Genomic DNA, 23,223 nt, shown 5'->3' on the forward strand with positions numbered 1-23,223 from the left:
CTAAAGACCTCACATTTTTATTGACATTGCAAAGTAAAATTTTGGATGGACCACACGAAGGAGTGACCAAGTGACGCAGATCAGTTTCTCAGTTTTTTTTGTTCAGTTGTAACATTATTAGGTTGTTGCCAAATTTACAATATTAAACAACTGCAACAATAATTTGCATAATTCAGAGTGTCGTGTGATGCATTTTTAGCTAAACCAGCTTACACCTCCCCTGTGGCTTGCATTGTTCTTACATTGTGCGCAATGTCTAACAGGCCACCGCACAAGCATGTTGAAATTTTTAGATGTGAAACCGACGCATTGCGTTGATCCTCCAGCAACATCTTTTGCACGATTTCTTTAGGAGGGAGGGGAAAGCAACAGGAAACCCCAGAGACACTTCAGATCTGCTGTTTGTAATGAGATGGAATAATAATCGCTTAGAGCTTTATTGATGCCGATCGCCACGAGGTAAAGTGAAGAGGAATCGTAAAGAAAATGCTGCGAGACCACCAGTCTGCCTGCTGATTATGTTAATAATGGCTCCCTTCTGACCTTTGGATCAGACTGATATGAGCCCTGCTGGCATGTTAACATTAATCGACCATCCATTAGCTTAATGATGGGTCACATGATGAGCTCCCGGCAGCTGGCGAAGGGTGGCCTGCAGGTTGTGAGAAGATATGGTGGAACAAACTCTGTAATAGATTCTACAGTAGAGCTGAGATAAGTTGGGTGGTTTCGTACTAAAATAACCAGAATATGGGTCTGGAGAAGGTTTAAGACGGTGTCCCAAGAGGCGTTTTTTGAGTGGTGCTGTGGGAGTAAAGGGCGCAGGGGATATTTTTGTTATAACCAAAGCGAGAGCGATGTCCTGATCCACTTTCCTGTGAACTCTGACCTGTCCCTGCTGGGGAAACGAAAAAGCAACCCCCGTAGAACTATGCTGTCAACACCATCTCTCAACATGGGCTGGTGAGCTTAGGCTGACCTGCATTGTTATTTTTCCACCACTAATAGTTAAAAAAAAAATGCCACAAATACACAATATATCTACTTTAAGATAAATCTAGATATTTTTTTTAATTTTTTTTAAAGAACTAACAGATATTTCTACATTTATACTGTAGAAATAAAGAAAAGAAAACCACATTTGAAAACTCTCATTTTTGAGGGTGTCTATTGAGAATCCTGTATTGTTTACAGAGCTCAACTGAAAGTTCCTGGTTTATTTGCGAAGCGTTGCTCATGGCCTCAGGCACAGTGTACGCAACAATGATCCCCTGTCAACATTAGATACCGCCTAGATCAGTGTTCTCTGGTTCCATTTTTGGTCTGCTTAGGCACCGAGTCAGGAAGCACCGCAGACACTTCCCCGCCGCCGTTCTGTGATTCCAGCCTTCTGTGTCACTGCGACACAGAGTCTTCCTCCCAGCACAATCCTTAGCTCAGCTTAAATCACAGAAATCCTCGATGTGTCTCTGTAGCTTAGCATCCCATTACTGCATCTGATTCCCACATCATATCTCCACCTATGATGCTTTTGTTTCATCCCTCTCTCTGCTGCCGGATGTAATGGGGGGCTTGCTGAGGTTACGCACTGTTCATGTCACTTTGGAGTAAAAAGCCCCTGTTTTAACTTCATACACAGACATGACTTAGCAGTTTCAGAGACACAAAGCCCACTTTTCTCCTTTTTTTTTTTTTCTTTTTCTTTTGAGTCTTCATGTCGACTCAGGCCAAAATCCGTCTTAACGAATGGGAGCAGTGGGAGCAGCTGCAGGCTGTTAGTTCATCACTATTGCTGGCTGTTACTCTATATGTGGCCTACTGAGCGAGTTGGAGCAGATAAGTGAGGGTGTGCGAGTCACAGCGATTTGTTTGTTTTGAATCCTTTCGGTTGAGTCAGTGAGATAAATGAAGGATTAAAACAATACTGCCTACCACATGACGATATAATTCCACTTTTCACTCGCGGCCTTCGGAGTCTATGGAGCATTTTGCCACATTGTAACCACATAATTCCACAAAATCCCATTGGGATTTTTTTCTATGATAGGCTTTCGTGCATTTGCGTTCACCCCACCTGAGTGAATACTTTGTCGAGATGCATTACAGCTCTCTACCATCTTTGCACATCTGAAATTTGTTTTCTTTTATTTTTCTTAGAAAAGTACCTAGCTTCTGTGAAAATCATGCTTCAATATTGAGCCAATGATTTTTCCATTGAATTTAGGTCTGGACTTTGACTAGGTCTTTCTAGTGCATCAATGATGCGTCGATATCAACTGTTTACTTCAATGGCGGTAAGTTTAGTTGACATTTTTATTTCTGAAGAATTTTGAAAACCATATATGAAAGACATGTATGTTAAATTGCAGGAATTTAAAAAATAAGTCATACTTTGACAGTTCAGTAATTGAATCTGTCAATCCAGTAAATTATTGACGAACATGGCGTCTAATTTGGAAGCATAAAATATTACAGGATCACACCTTTGCTACAGTAATGACTTCAACGATCAATTTCTAAAGCAGGAAAACTTTTGAGCATGGGTGTCTGTGTCCATCTGTTACCAGCTGCAGAGGACTGTGCAGCTAGAATGTCTCTGTTCAATTATTGTGAGCATGTGTGACTGCGCTCGCCTCGATACGTGTTCTGTGAATCAAATACGCGGCGTGAAGTCAGCCATGCTGCTTCTCTATGTCTCTCTTTCGTCTTTGTCGATGTCTCTCGCTGACCCTTCCTCCCCCGTTCTTTGTTGGCTCCACCTTCTCTTTGAGAGAGGGGAGCCTGCACGTGGGGAGAGCGCGCAGGGGTCAGCCAGCCCATGCTTTTGCTTAAGTTCTGTTGGTGAAGGGGAGCGGGCTGGATGCCCTGTGGAGCGGTGAGCCAGAGGGCATTGCAGCATCCTCACCTTGTGTTCGTACACCTGTATGAGACTGAACCTGGCGCATATTTTGCCTGCTCTCGCATGCCGCAGTGTGTGTATGTGACATGATTAGAAACATTTGTATACGAGCTTGTTTTGAATACAGATTCTATGAAGTGGCCTCTCTGCCTGCTGCCTGCAACGGCTGTTCTGTATCCGGTAAAACCGGACTGTCGTTTCCCTGGTTCTTCACCACATGTAAAAATGAGGCACTGGCTTCTGCTCGGACATGAACTGACAGAATACAAGGTTTTGTTATTAAATAATATTATTATCGCACATGGTTGGTGATGTGGCAAAAATATTGATTTATTCAAGGTAAAGTCTAAATTTTACCACAAATTCAGTAGTTCTGTATAGCTGCCCTTCAATCATGAATTAGCTTTGATTAAAGATTTTTTTTGTTTTGTTTTGTTCAGTTTTGGGATCCACACTCAAAGCCGATTGGTCAGACCCAAGAAATCACTTTAATTGGACCTGTTCATCAACGTCGAGTAGGCAAAACGATCCCAGAACAGCGTTTAAAGTATTGTGGGCCTCGGTTAATGCCAGTGGTTCCACAATAACAGACTGGGCACCAATGACCAGTTTCATTGCCAAATTAATATTGAATAAAAAGATCACACAGACCCATATCAATCAATCAATCAATAAAACATTGCACATTTCAGCAAGAGGGCATTTATTGCTTTACATCATAAAAACATAAAAATCAGCTATTTGAAACACTAAATTTTTCCAAGTGCTGTCATTGCACATCAAAATGTCAGTCAGTCTTGCATTCATAAAATATATCATGATAATTCCTAAAATCTTTTTAGAGAACATTCTGCAAAGTAGCGAGACAGAAGATTCAGTTGTACTGACGGTTCAGAGGCAGTAGTGTGCAGGTCTGGAGAATCTGGGCGATTTGTTATAGTTGATTGAACCCCTTCTCTGCTCTCTCCAGAAAATCCCAAAGGGTAATAATAATATTTGGGTATCAGCTCCTGACCTTACGCTCGTGCACGCTTGAGTTACGACAATTATCGAAATCACCCCAGCAAGGTCCACCTGAATTAAAATAGTTCTGCAGAGAAGAGTGGGTCAAAGTTCATCCACAAGTGAGGTAAAAGACACTCGATGGGATCTGGCTGCGGCCAGTTATTAGGTGTGTTTTCTTCAGAGAGGCAGGTTGGTTTGGATGAACTACGTTTAGCGTTTTTCATTTCATCTGTGTATCATTTTAAAATAAATGTTTTATCTTAAAATTGTAAATTTTACAAGGTGGAAAACCTTTAACAAAACAAAACAAAAAAAAAACTAAATCCAGCAAAATATCAAGGAATTTAAAGTTTATCCTACATTAATGCATCAAATCTCTAAACGAAAGACAGGACTAACGATGTTACATCTGGAATTATTATTGGACTTAAATGTGGTCAGAAACAAATTCCTATGGGCTGTTATAGTCTTCTTTAAATCCTCGGCTTTTCTTCTTTCACCAAAGCAAACTGCCGCTTCTCATACACATTTTTGTTCAGAGACTCTTCTGTCATAAACATCTCCTGTAGCTATAAAGCATTCCTCTGAACGGTCTCCAGCCGCAGCTCACAAACTAAACTGCATCTGACTCTTGCTGCACTCAAACCAAAACCTTGTTTTCAAGAGATTCGCATTTTTGATTGTTTTTTTTTTCTTTCTCACCTGCCAACAAAGGGGAACGGAACGATTGATTTGTGCATCATTACTGAGACGTTTCTTTTCCATTTTTATTGCTGCAGAAGAAGATCGCTCAGGAATCCTCGGCGTTGATATGCACAGTTTTATTGCTTTAGGCAGAACGTCTTTTATAGGCAGAATACAAATTTAGTTTATGTCATAACAAGTTAGACTGTTTGCACGTTTTCATGACATATTGTGGATATAAAGTTATGAAGGAGGTATGCTGAAATACCTTTCTGGCCACAGATGCCCTGCCAAATTGCTGCAACACGTCTTTTATAGACCTAACTGATCATTACGCACATTCCAAGCCAGCAAGGCAGAGACACAAAGCAAACGGTGGCAGTGAGGAGCTCCCGACATATCTTGCCTTTTCGTTCACCCCGTTTCATCCTCTGAGGCCCTCAGTGCAAATGGGGAAAGCTATATAAATAGTGGGAAGTAAAATGAGCGCAAGTGTTTCCTGGATCGCGTGTAGGTGTAGCGTGTGTGTGTGTGTGCTTCCCACACACTTCTCGCAAGAAGAAGACGGGACTCTGGTTTTACGTGAAGGAGCAGATCTTGTAAATTCGGGGCGAGGGGGAGGCGGGGAGAGAAGAAACCACTAAGATGATGAATTGAGAAGTGGCACAGAATGACTCGTCGGCCCTGAGGCATTCACGGAGCCTGTCTGAATGCAAACCCAAGACAAAATCTGCTCTTTTTCTTTCTTTTTTTTTTTTTTTAATACGTTAACATTTCTCTTTACAAAACGAGTCCAAATATATTCAAAGGTAGTTGAAGGAGAATTAGACCCATCTATGTGCTCTGTTTCTCAAAGTCTGTTTCCACTCCCAGAACATTTCCCAGGAAGGAGAAAAATGTTTTAGCTCCCATGGTTTCCATAACAGCAACAAGGGGTCAAATCAGATTTACCCTGGTGTAAATTTACACCAGATAACAACTGCAGGAGGGAGGTGATACTTTCTGTATGTTTTATAAACTAAGGATGGAGTTGTGTGATAGGTTGGTGCTTATTATTTCTTACTGGTTGAAAATCTCCCACAAATTACACTTTAACTTAAAAATAAAATAGAACTTCAATCATTTTTACTTTTGTTAGCAAACATAATAAATACTCAGTAACTCAGGATTTTACATTCCTGACATTCAAATACAGTAATGGAGTTAGTGAAGCTATTTGTAAAGGCCTGAGTAAAAGTATAGGGGGTGGAGGGGAATTTAAACTGGAAACTCTGTTATGTTACTATACGTTACTGCATTTATGTCATACCAAGTAAAATCAAATAACCATCACCATCCCTCTGCCCCACTACCTCATGCATGCATCTGCCGTACGTGTGTTTCGTGCTCCTTTGGAACACGTCGAGGCCTCTGAAGGGCGTATTTTGTCATTTTTACAACTTCTCCTTTTCAAAACTGTATTCGGGCTCTCATATGGCCATAACGCCAACAATTTATATATATATATATATATATATATATATATATATATATATATATATATATATATATATATATATATATAAGGCATAAACTATAAAAGGCAGACAAAAGGAACACCCAGAAGTTGAACAGTGAAAGCCGGGCAACAATGCACAACATATTTTTTCCTTCCAAGACGAAAGTAATGGCAGGAAAGCCTCCAGTTTCGAATTAGGGTTCATAAGGCAAAAGTTTTGTGGGTGGGAGAAATGTTTTCTGAGAGAGGTAGCTTGGAGACTTAAAAACAAAAGTGATTTTCAGTCCAGTCTGTCTGTAATTTTTACCACAGAGAGGGAAAGAAAATGCACATGAAACACTAAAGTGCTGGCCGTATTCAGTTAGATGTAACTTTTGCTCCAGTTCTGACCAGCATTGTTGCTCTGGCAGTCAACAGTATAGGCAGAAAATGTTACATTAGTGAGCCATGCAGTGATTGTGCAACTCTCACTTTTCTCCACATAATGCATCAGTGATTTACTCATGATGGTATAACTACACCATGATAATGTAGAGGTCAAAATATTGTTCTAAAGATTCCATCTGTCAAACCAAACATAAGTCTTCATGAGCTTAATTGTCCCACAACATGTGGTTTGGCTTGAAGAAGTAATATCTGCCACATTGTCACAGTATGCAAGGAAGTGCCTGCCGGCTGAACACTGCTTAATCTGATGCGTTTGGGACGTTTTTGTGCGTGCGTGTGCGTGGGTGTGTGTGTGTTGTGAGCATGCAGTGTATCCATGTAAAGAAAACAAGGGGAATTTGCAGAACAGATTAAACACTGAGAGTTTGTTTCAGGGCTCAGGGCTGTTAGCAGTAAAACCAAAACAAAACAAACAAAGAAAAGAAAAAAAAAGCTGTGTTCTCTGACGGATTTTGGCTCTCGCTGCTTTCTGTCATTATGAACCCAAAGAAAACATCAGATTTCACCTTGAGGAGAGCAAGAGCAGATCTGAACTTTGAGGAGCGTGCCACCGCATGTGCACACCACCTGATTCAAAGTGCATTTGTTGAAAAGTTAAGCAACGTCAGTGGGCATCTGTGCCCCCGTGCCCCTTGCGCATTGCCTTTCTATGACAGAAGGTTTGGATCTAATCAGGTCCTGGACCACACAGACGTTCCGGGGGGGGGGGAAGGGAGCCGGTCGGGAATCCGGGCCCCTTTCCCAAACGCAACCTTTTGCCAAGAAAATCACCTTCCAGCCTGCCGGCTCCACCTTTGTGGCCCCAGCTTGTTCTCCTCCCCTTTTACCACCTTCTCCGCTTTCACAGAATGTGCTGTTTGCAGCCAGAAAAAGACAGAGGTGTGAGGTGGGTGTTGTTATGGCCCTGGTGCTCTCAGAGGCCACAAGAGGCCTCGTAGGCTTCATTACACCAGTGGGTGGGAGAAGCTGGCAGGGCAGGGGGGAGGGAGGTTTGGTGAGAGGACATATGCAAGAAATGAGCTTGTTGGTCCTTTGTGAGTTTTTGCATGTGTGTGTCTGTGGTCTTTTTTTTTTTTTTTTTTACACAGTATGCATTTGTTGCTCATTACAGAGGTGGCTGAGATGTGGGGATGAATGGGAAGGTATAACGTGCACAGGCTGCACGTCTTAAACGAGCCTCACAGGCTAAACGCGGATCGCCGGAGGAGGACCGCGTGAAGACGGGTTCTGATTCGTTCCACAAATTCCAAACTGAAAAATCGATGTTATTGTTCCTCGCAGAATAAGCAAAATTGATGGAGTCTGTGCCGTCGAAAGCGTACTCTCGAAGGGGTCCTCTGTTTGCAAAGCTATGGTGGGGATAATAATTCAGAGCACAAGGCGTGCTGGAGTGCAGTGCAGCAAGATCAACCCATATGTCTATTGTTTCCACCTTTCATGTATGCGGTGCTGGTTGGCAGTGCACACCCACCTGCCATCAGCATATATGTCATGTTCGTTTTGGGCTTTCAGTGTAACTCATTTAAACTGTTCAGTCTTAAGATTGGAATAAGTCATTCCTTTTTATCCACAGAGACTTTAAATTAAATACACCCTCGCTGACATTTGAGTAAGTTTAAGGGAAACAATACACTTCTGCAAGCTTCTGGCATCGTCACTGTTGCACATTTGGCCACTCTTCTTGTCAAAGATTGCTCATTTAAATTGGTCAGTTTGGGTTGTAGATTTATAACATTTTATGTCTGGGATCATTTTCCTGTCAGAACATCCAGTTGTTTATTTCCGAAAAGGGCAAGGGTTGACAAATAAAGAACTAGTCCGACTGCTTTATTTTCCATCCATTTCCTGGCAGAACTCAGCAATAGTTCATTAAAGAGGAAGAGCTGCAGCTCGATCGTTTTCTGCTCTGCGAAACTCTGAGATGCCTCACCTCAGCCCATAGTCTGATAAATTCATTAGACTTTGTACAGGCTTTGCTTTGTTGCTTGATCATCTGCATGCATCTGGTGCCTAAATCCAAACCAGGCAGACCGACATAGGTTAAAAAAAAAAAATAAATACATTTAAAAAAAATTATATATATATATATATATATATATATATATATATATATATATATATATATATGGGTACTTTAGCCAAAATTAAGCTGCTTTTATAAACACAACCAAAATCAACAAATGCGGTCAGAATTTAGCTGCAAAAATCTTGCTTCCTTTCAGCTGTTATCCTGTTCCAAAACTACTTTCTCTATGTGGGAAAAAAAAACACAGTTTGATTAAAACTTGAGGGCCCTGCTTAGAAATGTTATTTTCTTTTAGTGCAGGGATGCCCAAAGTGGGTCCTCGAGGGCCGGCATCCTGCATGTTTTAATTCTCTCCCTGGTTTAACGCACCAGGATCAAATGATGGCTCATTAGAGGCCTAAGAAGAACAATTGACATGCTGAAAAGGTTGTTACTACCACCAGGGAGAGAACTAAAACGTGCAGGATGTCGGCCCTCGAGGACCCACTTTGGGCACCCCTGTTTTAGTGCAACTGTGTGTGCCTCATGTGCTCATAAAAATGTGTAGAACCCACACCGTCATAGTCATTTTAAAATACCAGAGCCATTACTCCTATTGATTAAGAATGCAGAGAGCATTTTTATGAAAAAAAAAAAAAAGTATATGAAGCTGTAAATATTACAGGAAACTAATGCTCCTTTTTTTCTCCACAATAGGCACAATCAGCAAGAAATTTGTCTTTTTTTTTTTTTTTGTCCTGGCAGTATAGGCTGCAGAAGCTTTGCACCCCTCCTCACACTGCATGCATCTTTTTCATGGTTGAGGAAGTGAGCACTTTGGTTTCTCCTCAATTTGGTTTTTCTGCAGACATCCAGGAAAAGTGGGGAAAAACACGATTACAGATGATACAGTGAGCATGTAGTTGGGGAGGGGGGTGAGGACCCGCTGGTGAAACAAACAGCAGGTTTGTTCATCGTTCGTAAGTTTCACAAGTTCTACACATTCGTCAGTGGAAGAAAAACGTGCAATGAATCGGTATTTAAACACTGTTGGTTTTGGGCGTTATAAATGTCACCAGGCAAATTACAAATCAGCCAATTTGATCAGGCTAGCAGAGCAGGAGGAGAACTTACTCACAGCCTCACAGGGAGGAACAGACGCTCTAAAAAGCAGGAAACGTCTCTCCTGCGAGACAAATAATTCATTGTGGGCTCTACCTCATGCACACACACACACACGTACACACACAGCTGATGTGTACGGAAGTGTTTGTCAACATTTTCCTGCTTTATCCCATGCACACTCGTAGATGTGCTCTTAACAGTGGTATATTGATTTAGTAAGTAATATTACACTTGTTTAGGGCTGGTGCATGCAGATGACTTTGGAAAGACGTGATTAAGTAATGACTCATACATTTTTGTAAAATAAGTTTACTTTGCGCTCTTTTCTGAGCTGTGTCTTTGATGCATTTGTAGTTCAAGTTTCGGGAAAAAGTGCTGTGTAAGAAATGTTTTTGTATTTTAATGGATAGACGATCACAAAGTGGCAGAAAATTGTAAAATACAAATAAATATCTGAAGAACTTTGTAATGCATGGCTATCAGAAGCCAGTGCCACGTAGTGAATAAATAAAGTCCACCTGTGTGTAATTTAACCTCAGTGTAAATTCAACTGCTCCACATATCAGGCCTTTATGAAGATACGACAAGAAAAAAAAACTAAAACTGCTGAGGAAAAGCCGTTGGAGATCAAATTTAACGTTTGTAACATGACTTCAGGATCAAAAGGTCCTCTGCAAAACTGAGCTTTGGGCCTTAGTTCTTTGAGGAAACCTGTGAAAGGATATTGCTACAACCGGTGAGTGAGTTTAAGTTGTAAGGTTCTCTTGTAGCTGTGGTAGAAAAAAAAAAGAAAAGAAAAGTTTTAAAATAAACAGTTTCAGCCAAATGCTTGGAGCCTGGTCCTGATGTTTTATTTTCTATACTGATATCCTGGTATAATTGGTAGCAATTATGCTGAAGTTGTCCAGCTGTTTTTTTTTGTTTTTTTTTTTTTTTTTTTTTTTACAAGTTCACACCAGAGGCGTTGGGTGTTTCTTTCACCAGGATGCTTAAACAAAGCTTGAGCAAATCAAGGCAAATCCAGGGTGTGTTTTTGACGCAGAAGGGGATGAGAAGATTATCAGGACGCTGACCTTTTTGAGTGTTGTTTTGCTGGCCACTAACACCGTTAAAAGAGCTTCTTTGGGCGGATGAGGCGGGGGGGAATCAGTCGAAGCAGAAAAGAGTGATAAAGAGCACAGATTGCTGTGCGTGCGTGTGCAGGTAGACCTTTTCTCCCCATCTGTTTCAGCACCGTCAGCTCAGTGTGGAAACGGAGTGAAGTACGAACTGACGTACGAACTAACACACAATATTTAAGCACCAACCTGTCAGGTTTTAGATGTATAATTATCATGTTGTATTATTGGGTTTTATTTCTGCAGTAATTGTGACAAATTGTCCATCCGTTTTTTTTATGAGGAAATGAAGCACTCCAGCAGTTTCAGGCAGATTGCTGCTTCTCTTAAGGTGGGTCTTGAAAAACAGGTGGATGTGTGTTTGTCTTGGCTGATGTGGGAGGGGGGGGGGAAGACGTTTTTTTTTTTTTTTTCCTGCAGCTAATCTACTTTGTTTCCTAAAATATCCACCTTTTAGCAGTTGCAGCGGGTTTTTGCAAAGCTCTGACCCTCCTTAAGGGGAAGAGCGTAACTACTGCTGAAGGGAAACGGAAGAAAAGAGGAGAGATGGATTTGTTTTGCTGGCACTTTGCAGGACTGTGTTTTGTCTTTGCCAATGAATGGAAGAAAGGGAAGGAATAAGAGGGAAGAGGAAGTAGAAGTGAGAGGGGAGTTGGTTTCTTTTCCCCTTTCCTCCCTAATGTGTGGCTTTAATTTTATTTGGCTGAATTGTTAGATTTTCAGCTTCTGATACTGGCGGGTCATTCAGGTTGTTTTTTTTTTTTGTGCAGGAATTGTTCATGTGTGAAAGTAGAAATATGACTTGAAAAAGTATCCACACCCTTTTGGGGTTTTTTTCCCCCATGTTGTCACCTTATAACTATTAGCTCTTGTGTATTTTAAGAATTTGTGTTAGTCTATAACAAAGTGGTTCAAAAAACAAAAAAAGACACCAAAACAAAATGACTTTGGCTGTAAATGTGAAAAGAAAAAGAAAAAAAAGTCAGATTATTTTGCTGACCGTTTATTGAGAACTTTATTTGAAAAAAAAATTACTTGAATGCTTTGGACATAATACAATTATTCAGGACTGGCAAACATTAAAAATCAACCCGTTAATCCACATTGCTATTGACTTAAAGCGCACGCTGTTGAGTCATTGATTTTATTTTTCTTTTCTTGTGATGCGGTAAACAGTTCCAGTAAACAAACTAAATCTCATCTGATTGCATTGACATTTCATTGTCAGTATTATAGAGAGCAAAGATTCAGAGAGAACCTTTCCCCTCAATTTCTCCAATAAAGATGTTGTTATTGCTTTGTTTGAACCAGCTGCGGTTTTCTGACCCGCTTATATGCACATTGTTAAAACAATTAGGCATGTTCTTAAAACAAAATAGTAAATTACACATTTGTTTTCAGTCCATTTCAAAGGCATTTTGTCAGTTTTAGCAGTTCTGTTTTTCCACTGCTATGCATTATTATTATTATTATTATTATTATTATTATTATTATTTAAGGGTTGTATCCAGATTATAATCCTTTTTACAAGTTGAATGTCAGAAAACAGATGTTTTGCAATGAATGCTAAAACTTCAGCTGCATGCAAACTCGCAAGCTCACAAGACATCTGTTGTTCGCTCCATCGTGATGCAACTCGTTCAGATTTATGGCCTGTTTACTGTAAATCTGCAATAAAGTGTTGAGAATGAGGGACTTTGTGCAGGAAGAAAAGGAACGCATGAAAGAAAGAGGGAGGTAATTGGTCAGATAGCCGTGTCCTACAGCTATGCAGATGTCTCATGAAAATTTATGTTTTTGACCTCTTGTCAGTTTCGGTGCCAGGCACCGTTCTGTTCGCCTTCTCCTGCTGACGGGCCACTAAGCGAAAAATTGCTGAGGATCAACGAAATGCGTGCTCAGAAAGTCGGAAAATTCAAACGTGGACGTCGCTTCTGTGTGTGCGTGTTTGCATTCCGGTTCGGCTTGACTGAAATAAAGATTCTGAATTCACCAATGTGAGAAATTGACAGCACCAACACAAGAGGCAATTTTATAGATCGCCACATGTGTAAAGTTTCTAATAATTTTGCTTCTAAAGCATCAAACGCTGAATCACTTGCAAACGTAATCTGGAGTTTATGCAAATGGCCGCCGGTACGCGTCAGCACAAGGTCACATATCACAACATGGCCTCTTCACCCTCACTTGAAGCCACACGTTAAAAGTTTCCCCAGCAACAAATTTGCAAACTGGCTGGTAAACTGAAATGGAGCAGAGAAGCTGATCTTTACGTCTGTCGCTGCTGGACTGTTCCTCCCCACTTTTCACTGCAGCCTTACCCTATAATCAGAGCACTTTCACCACATCCACAGGTCAGCTCCGCTTCCCTGCCCTGTCACTTAACCTCTAATTAGTCAGGTCAGCAATACGAGCCGAGGTCGCTGACCCCACGTCTGGTACGGGGGTGTGAAGTCTAACAAAGGTTGTCTTCGCAAGATCAACTTTTTCAGGCCGAGCAAGAATGCGCTGTGATCCTCGAAAGGTTTACGCCGCCTTGCAAAAGTATTTGTCATAAACATTCTTTTATTTGAATATAACTTATATATATATATATATATATATATATATATATATATATATATCTCCTGAAAAGGCTGACATTTTTGCCCTCTGTTTTGCAAAATGGCTCAATCTCAGTCAACTCAGAATGTCAGTGCCTCAGTCTCACTGTAAGGTTTTTAATTGGATTTACAACATGACTTTGACAAGGCCACTCTAACACATGAATACGTTTGTATCAAAAAGATCCTTTTGTTGTATGTTGAAGGTTGTTCTTCTGCTGGAAGGTGAACCTCCACCCCAGCGTCAGGTCTTATGCAGCCTCCTTGCTGGTTTAGCTGTTGGAAAAAGAAAAATCCCAATAAAAATGCATGCAAGTTTGAGAGGGTCAGACTCATCGTGCACTGACGGTGATCGCTCAGACCACTTTCAAAAGGATGCCTGGTATGCTTTCTGCAGCCACATTTATTTGTTTCCATGCACATATTTCATAGCCCACCTACTTTACCGAACAGCCGTCACGTAGGCGGAAGGAATCCCACAAGGACAGTTTTTTGGAAAGACATAAACAAAAGAATCTTGTTTATTCTGAGCACATCGATTGTGTCAATTTGTTAGTTTTTGCTCGGCAGCAACAACACAATGGCCGTGTGTTTGCAGTGCCATTGAACTCGCTGTCTATTTTGTTGAGGTTTTAGATTTTAATCTATTCCTGTGATCAGTGACTTAGGGGACTGTAGATTCAAACTGCAGTTAAATGTACCATTTGATATTGCAAATGCTTAATGTTTCTTAGCTTGTTTTTTGATGTTGAATAATGAGGAGTAGATAAAATGTGGGAAAAGCTGTCAACTTAATTCATCTATAGTTGCTATTTCAAAACCTTCTGTTGTAAAAATGTCAGAAAAAATTCCAACCTTTGATTTTAAATTTAGCGCCAATTATGTATGTATCTGCAATTATTACAGTCTTCAAAGGAACAAGAGAGAGCAGGACTTTCAGCAGCCAACAAGAAGGCTGAACAGAGTACAACAAAGCTCTGATTTGTCTGTTCAGCTTTTACCTGTCATGGAACATCTGGGCTTTATCAACCTTATCTGAGTTAAGGATCTATATTTTGTGGGAAATGTACAAAAACACAGCTAATTTAGAAATTAGTTAAGATGCTACAGACAGTTTAGGTTAACAACTTTTTTTTTCTGTTTTTTTAAATCTAGGGCATACACCTCTAATATTTTTCACTTTATTGCAGCTCATAAGAACAGTAACAGTCTAAAATATGAATTATCGGGTCAGAGTTTACCAAAGTTGTAGACTAGTGTACAGTTTATCTCTAAAACAATTTTTGAATTTACTTGTCCAGCAGACCTACAATTGTCCAAATATTTAGTTGCACTCTGCACAGGGATATTTAATCCCATTCTACATATTTCCTCATTTAAATCTAATAGCAAACTGTCGAGTCTCTGAGAAGCTGCTATGTATGCACTGAATGTATGTTACTCCTACATTCAGTTAACCTTTGTCTCTCTGATCATCCTTGACTTAAACCTTCTCACTTAGTGAGCTATCTGTGTATATTCGACAGCATTTAATTCTGTTTTGCACATAAATAAATAAAAGAAAAAAAGTTGTAATGAACATTATGCTTGCTGTGATGGTTCCGCACCACAACTCAGACTTGTCAAGTAAAACTAGGAGTCTGTTCTGGAAGCAAATTTGATTTGTGTCTGTTCTAAAAGCAAAAACAAACCGGTTCTGAACATAGCACTTTGCCTCTGCTGCACCACCATCCCTGCTTTCGTCTGTTTTTTTTTTTTTTGTTTTGTTTTTTAATGAGGCACATGGATTCTGTTCCTTAAGCTTTTAGAAGGAAATGCGTAGGTTTTATTTGTTCCTCAACTTCTCCAGTACTTGTGGTTTGTTTACTGGTTGGTGGCCTGCTTTCCTTTTACAACATTTGGGACAATTAGACATTTGGTCTGTTTTATTAAAATCATCATCATTTTAATCCTTAATTATATATATATTTTTATATCACAGTGATTGTTTTCTTTGTAGCATTGCCCACTCAGTGAACTTTGTTGTACTTCATCGATCATTGGCCTACTTTGTTCAGTTTTTGATCCATGACAATTGACCCAAAATAAATTGCCCTGATTTGAATATAGCACTGGCATGGTTTTGTGGCCCCACAGATGTTTACTTATTTAGTTACCACTAAAACATTAGTAAGACTTTTGAAAAGGTGATCGCTATTGCAAATCACTTTACCTAAATGTACTACGTGGCACCCAGTATGTGTTCACTGCTTCTCGGTGGGGGTGAAAAGCTGAATACCTCTAAAATCTGCACATAATCTGCACACAACAAGTCTTGTTGCTCTCTGATTAAAGTTTGTATCATCTTTATTCCAACGTTCCACTTTTCCGTCAACTTTTCCACCCCTACTTTATAAACTGTGTATTATCTTAAACCAATTTTATCTCACTTGCTTTCTTTCCCGCCTTATCTCCACAAAATGAATTTCCATCCCCCGACCCCTGGGCAGAGGATATTAATGTTAGCAGAACTTCCTGCATTGGAGCAAGAGCAAACAAGGACACAGTAGTTAAGAAAATGTGAGAATTATTGCGGCTTCTGAGCGGAGCAGATAAGTTGTGCTACAAACATTTTCTAAGGCAAATCTTGAAGAATTTTCAATTTTGACGAAGTCTCGGTCTCATATCAGTCCTCCGTGTTTGATCCTTACTTTGTTTCAACATTAATTGTAACATCGCTAGCATATTTTGATGGAGTGCTATTGTCTGTAGCAAAAAGTAAAATGGAATCGGGATTACACACCAGACAAAAATGTGTCTGGAGAAGTTTTGTTGTAATCCACTCTCTGTTGTAATCCACCGTTATCTCTCGGAGTGATACAAGTGAGACCTTGCGTGATCAGCCGGCATACCTTAGATTTTTATCGTCTTCTGACTTTCTCTTCAAGCACTTCACTGACGTGCTGGGTCGTCCTGCTTCAGTGACAACTTCCACTCCGAGTGGTGCCGTTCTCAGGGCAACCTGTTTGTGTTTTTAGGTCTCGCCTGACTCATTGGCAATCAGAACCAGTCACAATTTCTCTGTGTCCTCTCTAAATGCAGGTCATAACAAATCAAAGGGTTTCCATAATGTTCCCCGACACCCTGGCTTTTAATGGAGAGCGAGATGAAAACGGTTTTAAACACAAGATTGAAACGACTGAAGTTTCTCTTAAAGTGGGTTGGCCGTTCTTTAAACCAAAGATTTGATGTTTCAATGTTATTGCAGTTGCTAATCAAACAATACCTCCCCTTTTTCATCCCCCCCCCCTTCCTCTACCCTCATTGTCCCAGTGTGATAAACAACTAATTGTATGTGCCACAAACACGAACTGAGGCTGGTTCCACTTGTGGCAGAAGTTGATGTGATAGAGAGAGGCCCTTTGATAAAGGACACTCCATTAGCGGTTTGCCTCTCAGCTTTATGTCATCACCCTCCCTGCCACTCTCAGCAGTTGTGCTCGGGTCGAAGAGCCTGAAGCTCAGGCTTACACGGATTTCCAAATCCGCAGAGGCTGCGAAAATATTTTGCAGAAATATTATGTATTCGGGTTCATTCTGGAGGTCTTTATTTTACTGAAGGCTGCAGAGTTGGATGTTTTGGTGATTCTTCTGGTTGTAATTTGTCTGTGTGTTGGCTGCAAGATGTACCAGTGATTTACTGCATTCTATCTGCTGTCATTTCAATCAGTAGATAAATAAAACTAAGTAGAGAGTTTGCCTTCACTTTTGTTTTTCTCTTAAATGAGTTTGAGCTTCATACCATTCTTTGGGCATTATTTGCCCCCATTTTATTCTAAACCTGCTTAGTTTGAAAAATGCAAAGCAAACTGTTCTGCAGTGATGGGTTTAATGGTTTTATCTGCAATCTCAAACTACAAGCAAGAGGCAGCAGATGAGGCATGGAAGAATGAAGACACAACACAACCATTAATTAAGTGCGCCGATAAAAACACACAACTGAGACTGATGCATGGGGGGAAAAGTTTATTAGACTACAGATGCACGGTGTTCCTATTTTTCTGTTCTGTTCCAACCTAGAGAACTTACAGCACTTTTTTTTTTCTTTCCCCCAATTCATCGCCCATAATTCTTAGGAAAGAAAAACGGCATCCATGAAAAAATGAGGTATGGAAGGTCAGTCCTTAGACTGAAATTGGTACCAACCAGGAAAAGCCATAATCTAAAAGAAACATTGTGGGAATGTCAGAAATTCAGATAATTCTAATCTTCCCGTAGACTCGTTAAAATATGAAATATGAGTGGCACAATCTCAGATAAGACCAATGTCTCTCTGACAGATATTGTCTGGTACAGTGCTTCCCCACAGAACAAGGTGTTTGTGCAGACTTCTGAAAAGATCTTTAAATTGTGCTTGATTTTAATCCTGAACTTTACTCATTAAAAATATTAAATACCTCTAAATCCTCCATGGCAGTTTGTTCTGCAATTGCCTTTAATTACGTCTTAAATTTTGACTGTCATTCATTCAGATTAATTTAGAGAATTGAACTCCCCTCATTGGATAATTTTGTTATTTGTATCTCTGGCACCAAGTGCTTTGGTTATTGTTATTTTCTAACAAAACTAAAAAATACCATGATGCAGAGAACCAAAATAAAAAAAAAACGTAATTTATCCTGAGATGCTTAGCAATCCCTGCCGACCTATAAAATAACTAATATATTTGCCATAATTAACTTCGCCCTAAGAAACGTCCCCAAGGAGGGTACAAAAGCTGCATAGTTATGAATTTAATTTGACTCTTGAAAAAAAGTTAGTTACAAAATAATCCCAGCATCCGAATAACCAAAACATGTTGGTTGATCTGTGGATCTTAGAACAGTTTTCACTTAAAGTAGAGGTTACATTTCTGGCCTCTGTCTTTTTTATTTCGTTTTCACCTCTCTGCCTAAAGTTGTACACATTTAGCTTTCTTGACAAGATGTGGCTGTGGAGAGGAAACTACCTTCACACTTTGAATACATTTAGAACTGTTATGTTGAACAGCCGCCCTATGCTCAACTTCAGTAATTTTAAAATTCCTAATGTCAGATTTGTGAAGCATTTAAAAACTCATAAGGAATTAATTGAAATTGATTGTGATTGCTTCAACCGTGGAATTTGATTTAAAGTCAAATTCTCTCTAGAAATCATCTGTTTGATGGTGTGGTGTTTACCAGAGTGTAGTATCTCTCTCTCTCTCTCTTTTATTGCTTTGTCATTAAATGTTTCCTTATCATTCATTGCTAAATCTCCTGCTGAAGGTCTGCTTGCAGGATAAGATGGTTTTGGAAAAAAAAAAAAAAATAAACACTTGCAAGAAAATCAGTTTGAGTGAGGAAAGCAATAATAATATCCATTCTGTCTGAGGTCAGCCAGCCCCTGACTGTTCAGGATTAGAAAGATGCTGAACTGAGGGGATTAACAGAGGAACAAATAAAGCTGTCGGAAGAAAACAAGAGAAGACATCAAGACCCTCCAAGTGCTTCCAGATTACACTGGTCATAATAACTGCATAAGCATGTATGGTGGGAGACATTCCTTACGGTTTCAGCTTCCAGGAACTAGTCAATTGGAGAACAAAGACAGGAGGCTTTTTGACCTGCAGGCCACCTTTATTTACTATTGTCGCTATTGATCTGCTGTGTGACTCAGAGGATTCCTCCTTCTGCTGCGCGCTCAAGGTAAAGCCAGTTTCATGTGACCAGGGTCATGCTGTGAGAGATGAAATATGAGATTTGCTTGCAGGGGGCTCTGGAGCATTAGACCGTGAAGGCACAACATGTGGTGAAGGTGTTGCTTTCTCATTCGCACTGCGGTTTGTCTTTGTGAAAATGTGTTGGCAATGAGAAAGCTTGGAAGAAAGTTCCTCGCTGGCTGTCGCTTTGGAATTGTTTTTGAACCTTTCATTTGCTTCTCGTTTGCAACCGTTAGTGTCATGTTTTTATTATTTTTTTCTTTGTGCTGTCAAGCAGATAAACGATTCCTGCCTGGTTGGTGTCGTCTTAAGCGAAGAATCCAGTGGATGTGTTTGATCGCAATTGAAAATTATTTTAAAAAAAAAAAAAGTACTATTACTACTTGGAAGAAATCCAGGAGCGCTGGAGCCATTCTTTTCTCTAATCTTCTTCTGTACTTGTGTGTTCTCCTGCAGGGTGTCTCCCATTCCTCCTTCCGTCTGCCTAAGAGCGACGTCCACCTCCAGCACTGGCTGCAGGGCCAGCAGATTTACCCCCGCGGATACCCCAACCTCTTCCGTGTCCTGAAGCTTCACACCCAGCAACAACCTCACAGGGGGTCAACACCACCCACCCCCCCACTGCGTCCCCCGCCCTCCACTGCTCCCCTCCCAGGTACTCCAGGGACGAGACGACTCTGTGCTTTACAGACAGACCCCTCCGGACCGTCGAATGACGAGCGTGCTTCGGAGGGCGGGGCTTGCCTCAGTCTCTCATGATTGGCTGCTGGATGGAATTGAGGTGAATGGAACACATGCCCAAGGAGCAGGACTCTAACCCATCAGAGGGAGAAGAGAAACAGTGAGTTCAAGTCTTTTGGACATTTTTTTTTTCTCTTAATAGGCACACTTTGCTCACCGGTGTTTTTACTCCATGTGTGAACGGTTTCAAGTGGACTTTTTCCTGTAGCTGCTTTTAGCCTCGATATGTTGACCTTTAAGTTCGGTTCTTGAGACGCAGAGCTGAGTGCAAACAAACACTGTACTGTTTAAGCTCCTGCTCCTTAATGAAAAAACAATATTAGTGACACGGAGAGCAAGAGGAAGGCAACTGGGGCCTTTTAAAGGAAAAGACTCGGGGCTGGGGCACAATTGAAAGGGTTATTATCATCAGTCTACTTTGATATAAAAAAAACACAGTGTGGAGGAAAATTCTGAATTTATTGAGCTGATTTGTGTGGGAATTTTAAAGGTGCTGCTCTGATCCTGACTGGGAATTAATTAAATGGGGAATTTTAAGGTATGCATTTATCTTAATTTTGCCTCATGGATTAAATATTACAGTATTTACCTAGCAACAACACTTAGCTTAGAATGCAGGCATGGTGATCACCCGGCCTATTACAACTTCTTTTTGCAAAATAAAAGGGCAATAAGAACTTTTTCTTAGCTTCCGATTTACCCCCATATCCTTCCTTTGACTTTTACCGGTCAATCTTAAATCTATTCAACCTCTTCTTACATAACTGTAACTAAAATGAACAGCATCAAAACACACTTTCTTTTATATATGTGCCGTTTGAAGGAATACTTGTAAAGATGCCATTTTATTGTATAGGTATTAGTCAACACCCTGCCACCTACTGGCCGGACAGTGCATGAAAACAACAATGGCTCATGATAATAATGAAAAAAGAAACAGTGAATGTTTTATCACCATGTAGAAGGGCTGGTTGAGTGTCTGTGCGGTAATGCGGTACCGGGTTTCCTTCACTGTGTAAAGCCGGGATGCATTCCTCAGCCAACACAGACACCTGTTGGAGGGACACCAGCTCTCCCTCTGGGGGGGGACAGTCGTTGTTGTTGTGTTTTTGGGAGTAAATCCTTCGAACTTTTATTTTTCTTTTGGCATGTTCGAGGGTGTCTCAGCTCAATGTTCTTTCCCAACACGTGCAACACTTTCTAGCTGAAATTTGTTGCATTGTTGAGATAATTAACAGTGTAAGGCTTACTGCTGATGAGCTTTGGGCGGTCGGTGATTTCTGTGCATATCATAGGCCCGTGTTGTGTACGACGTGAACGTTGTTATTCCAGTTCAAAATGGGAATGATTGTCTGTCTGATTTTCACACAAACGGAAGACTTTTTGATGGACAACTACTTTTGATGCTGTTTTTGACACTAATTTGAAGCTTTGTGCTCTGCCTTCATGGTAAATATGGATTGGGTGTTGCATCACGTTTCCAAACATGTTACAGCAGCTGATGTAAGCCTGCACGGTCTTTGCTGCAACAACTTTACGGCAGTAGCTCACGCCCTTAAAGAGTGAGCTTTGTCTATGAGCTGTAATAGGCCTTTTTTTCATGCTTTTACATTTTGCACAGCGGAAGATTCCACTTTTCACTTGATCATCTCGTGTTTGCATTTATTCATGGAGTGCAGCCTAGTTTCTAGTGTCAATGTGAGCCATAATTTGAAACAATATAAAACTACTAAAATGTTTTTCTCGTACTGTTTCTGTGATGTAAACTAATCTTAACATGATCCATTTGATTTCTGGTCATATGGAGCATAGAGTTCCTAATTCTCACCTATAGTGCAGTATTAGTCAGGTGTGTTGTGGCAGCGAAATGACAAGAGACCCAAGAAAGATTTCCTTCATTTAAAAAGAGGCAAAGCTGGTATTTCTGAATACACACAGAAATTCACAGTGTGTTATTGTGATACTCCTTTACTTAGAAATCCCTGAGCAAAATCATGTGTAAAAACTACATTTAGAAGTCACATAATTATGAGACATTGTGATTTAATTTTAGTTGCAAATGCATCAAAAGTATTGACTCAGAAGGGCTGAACTTAAATGCACAACATGCTTGTGAGGTTATGTCTTTAAAAATTTTTTATCATTTTTCCTTAAGTTTGTAATTTTATGTCACTTTGCGTTGATCTAGCAAATTCAAAAAGAATGCAATTAAAACTGTGGTTGTAACTCCTCAAAATGTGAAAAACATAACGGGGTATTAACATTTTTTCAAGCCTATGTGAATACTTGGCCTCCTCTTTCTCCTCTTGGTGATTTTGGGTTTGAACCAACTAGTTTGCAGAGGCATTTTCATGTGATGTTTGCTTGCTTTTTCTGTTTTCCAGATTTTCCTTACAATAATGTGAAGTTAGCAAGAGTTGACGAGTTAGCCTGAAGAGTTCAAATTCCAGTCTTTTTGTGTTAGCCCTGGAATATATTGGCTACAAATGTCTATTTCACGAAGTCTGTGCTCTGAGCCAACTTAGGCTGGTGGAGGACTGACATTTAATCTGACCTTGGACAGTAATTTGGAAATGTATCGGTGCGTTGGAGGATTTGAGGTGACATTCAGTATTTTCAGGAAAGTATTAATTCAAAAAAGTATCATAAACTTTGCCAAATGAATCACCCAGTTGCGCAGTGCATTCACTAAACTGGAATACATGTTGGAATAATGGAGATCACGACCATGTCATATCAATCGGATATCAATTGTTTCTGGATGTTATTGTACACCATCAGTGTTCTTGACCAGCAGATCTACACACTTTTTGACATTTTCCTTTTCTCTTGTGTCTCCCTTGTTATTAACCAAAGCCCCTTTAAAAAAAATTACGGGAGCATATTGCTAGTGATGCAAAGTATAGAAGGTTAAAACTGGTTTAATGTTACCATTGTGCCTCAGTACATGATGCGTGAAGTTGTGGGTAACCATGTTTATTTGCTGTTTAAAGTACATTTGTGTAAGAAGTACAGTCATGCTGTATCCTTCACTGGTTTGGACTGTGTTTTAGACACCGAAGGGACGCATGAGGGAATAAATTGGTCATTAGCGCTTGATGCATGGGCCGAGACAGGCTCAGCTGTGAGACGATAACATGCAGGGACAACAATGGGCGACTGTAGCACTCTGAACACAGGACAAGGGGGCCTCATTTGGACACTGTTATGGATATAATTCTGTTCTGTCTTTGTTTTGTCCTTTTTCTGTAAAAGCCTTTCAATGCTGCTGCTTAGACTTTAGTTGAGCTCACCTGCATAAGAGGAAATATTATATAAGTGTAAAGAAATACAAACAGAAGCGTCTTCTCTTCTATAGCTGTCATGCGTTTAACACACA

The 23,223-nt window shown here is 40.2% G+C and overlaps 1 protein-coding gene across 2 annotated transcripts in view; it reads left to right on the top strand.

Annotated features, from left to right (window-relative positions):
* LOC106913185 (thyroid hormone receptor alpha) overlaps window positions 1-23,223 on the top strand; it is a 130,317-nt gene that overhangs the window by 77,606 nt on the left and 29,488 nt on the right. Inside the window, exon 4 of one of the 2 annotated variants that reach the window (XM_014979920.2) lies at window positions 19,560-19,944. In XM_014979920.2, coding sequence (XP_014835406.1) covers window positions 19,889-19,944 — 56 coding nt within the window. In that variant the 5' untranslated portion in view covers window positions 19,560-19,888. Of the gene's footprint in view, window positions 1-18,342; window positions 19,945-23,223 lie in introns of those variants that run through there. The other variant, XM_088001010.1, reaches the window with a different exon arrangement.

This window comes from Poecilia mexicana, unplaced genomic scaffold (genome assembly GCF_051168715.1).
Source record: "Poecilia mexicana isolate PSO_F unplaced genomic scaffold, ASM5116871v1 scaffold_19, whole genome shotgun sequence".
NCBI lineage: Eukaryota > Metazoa > Chordata > Actinopteri > Cyprinodontiformes > Poeciliidae > Poecilia > Poecilia mexicana.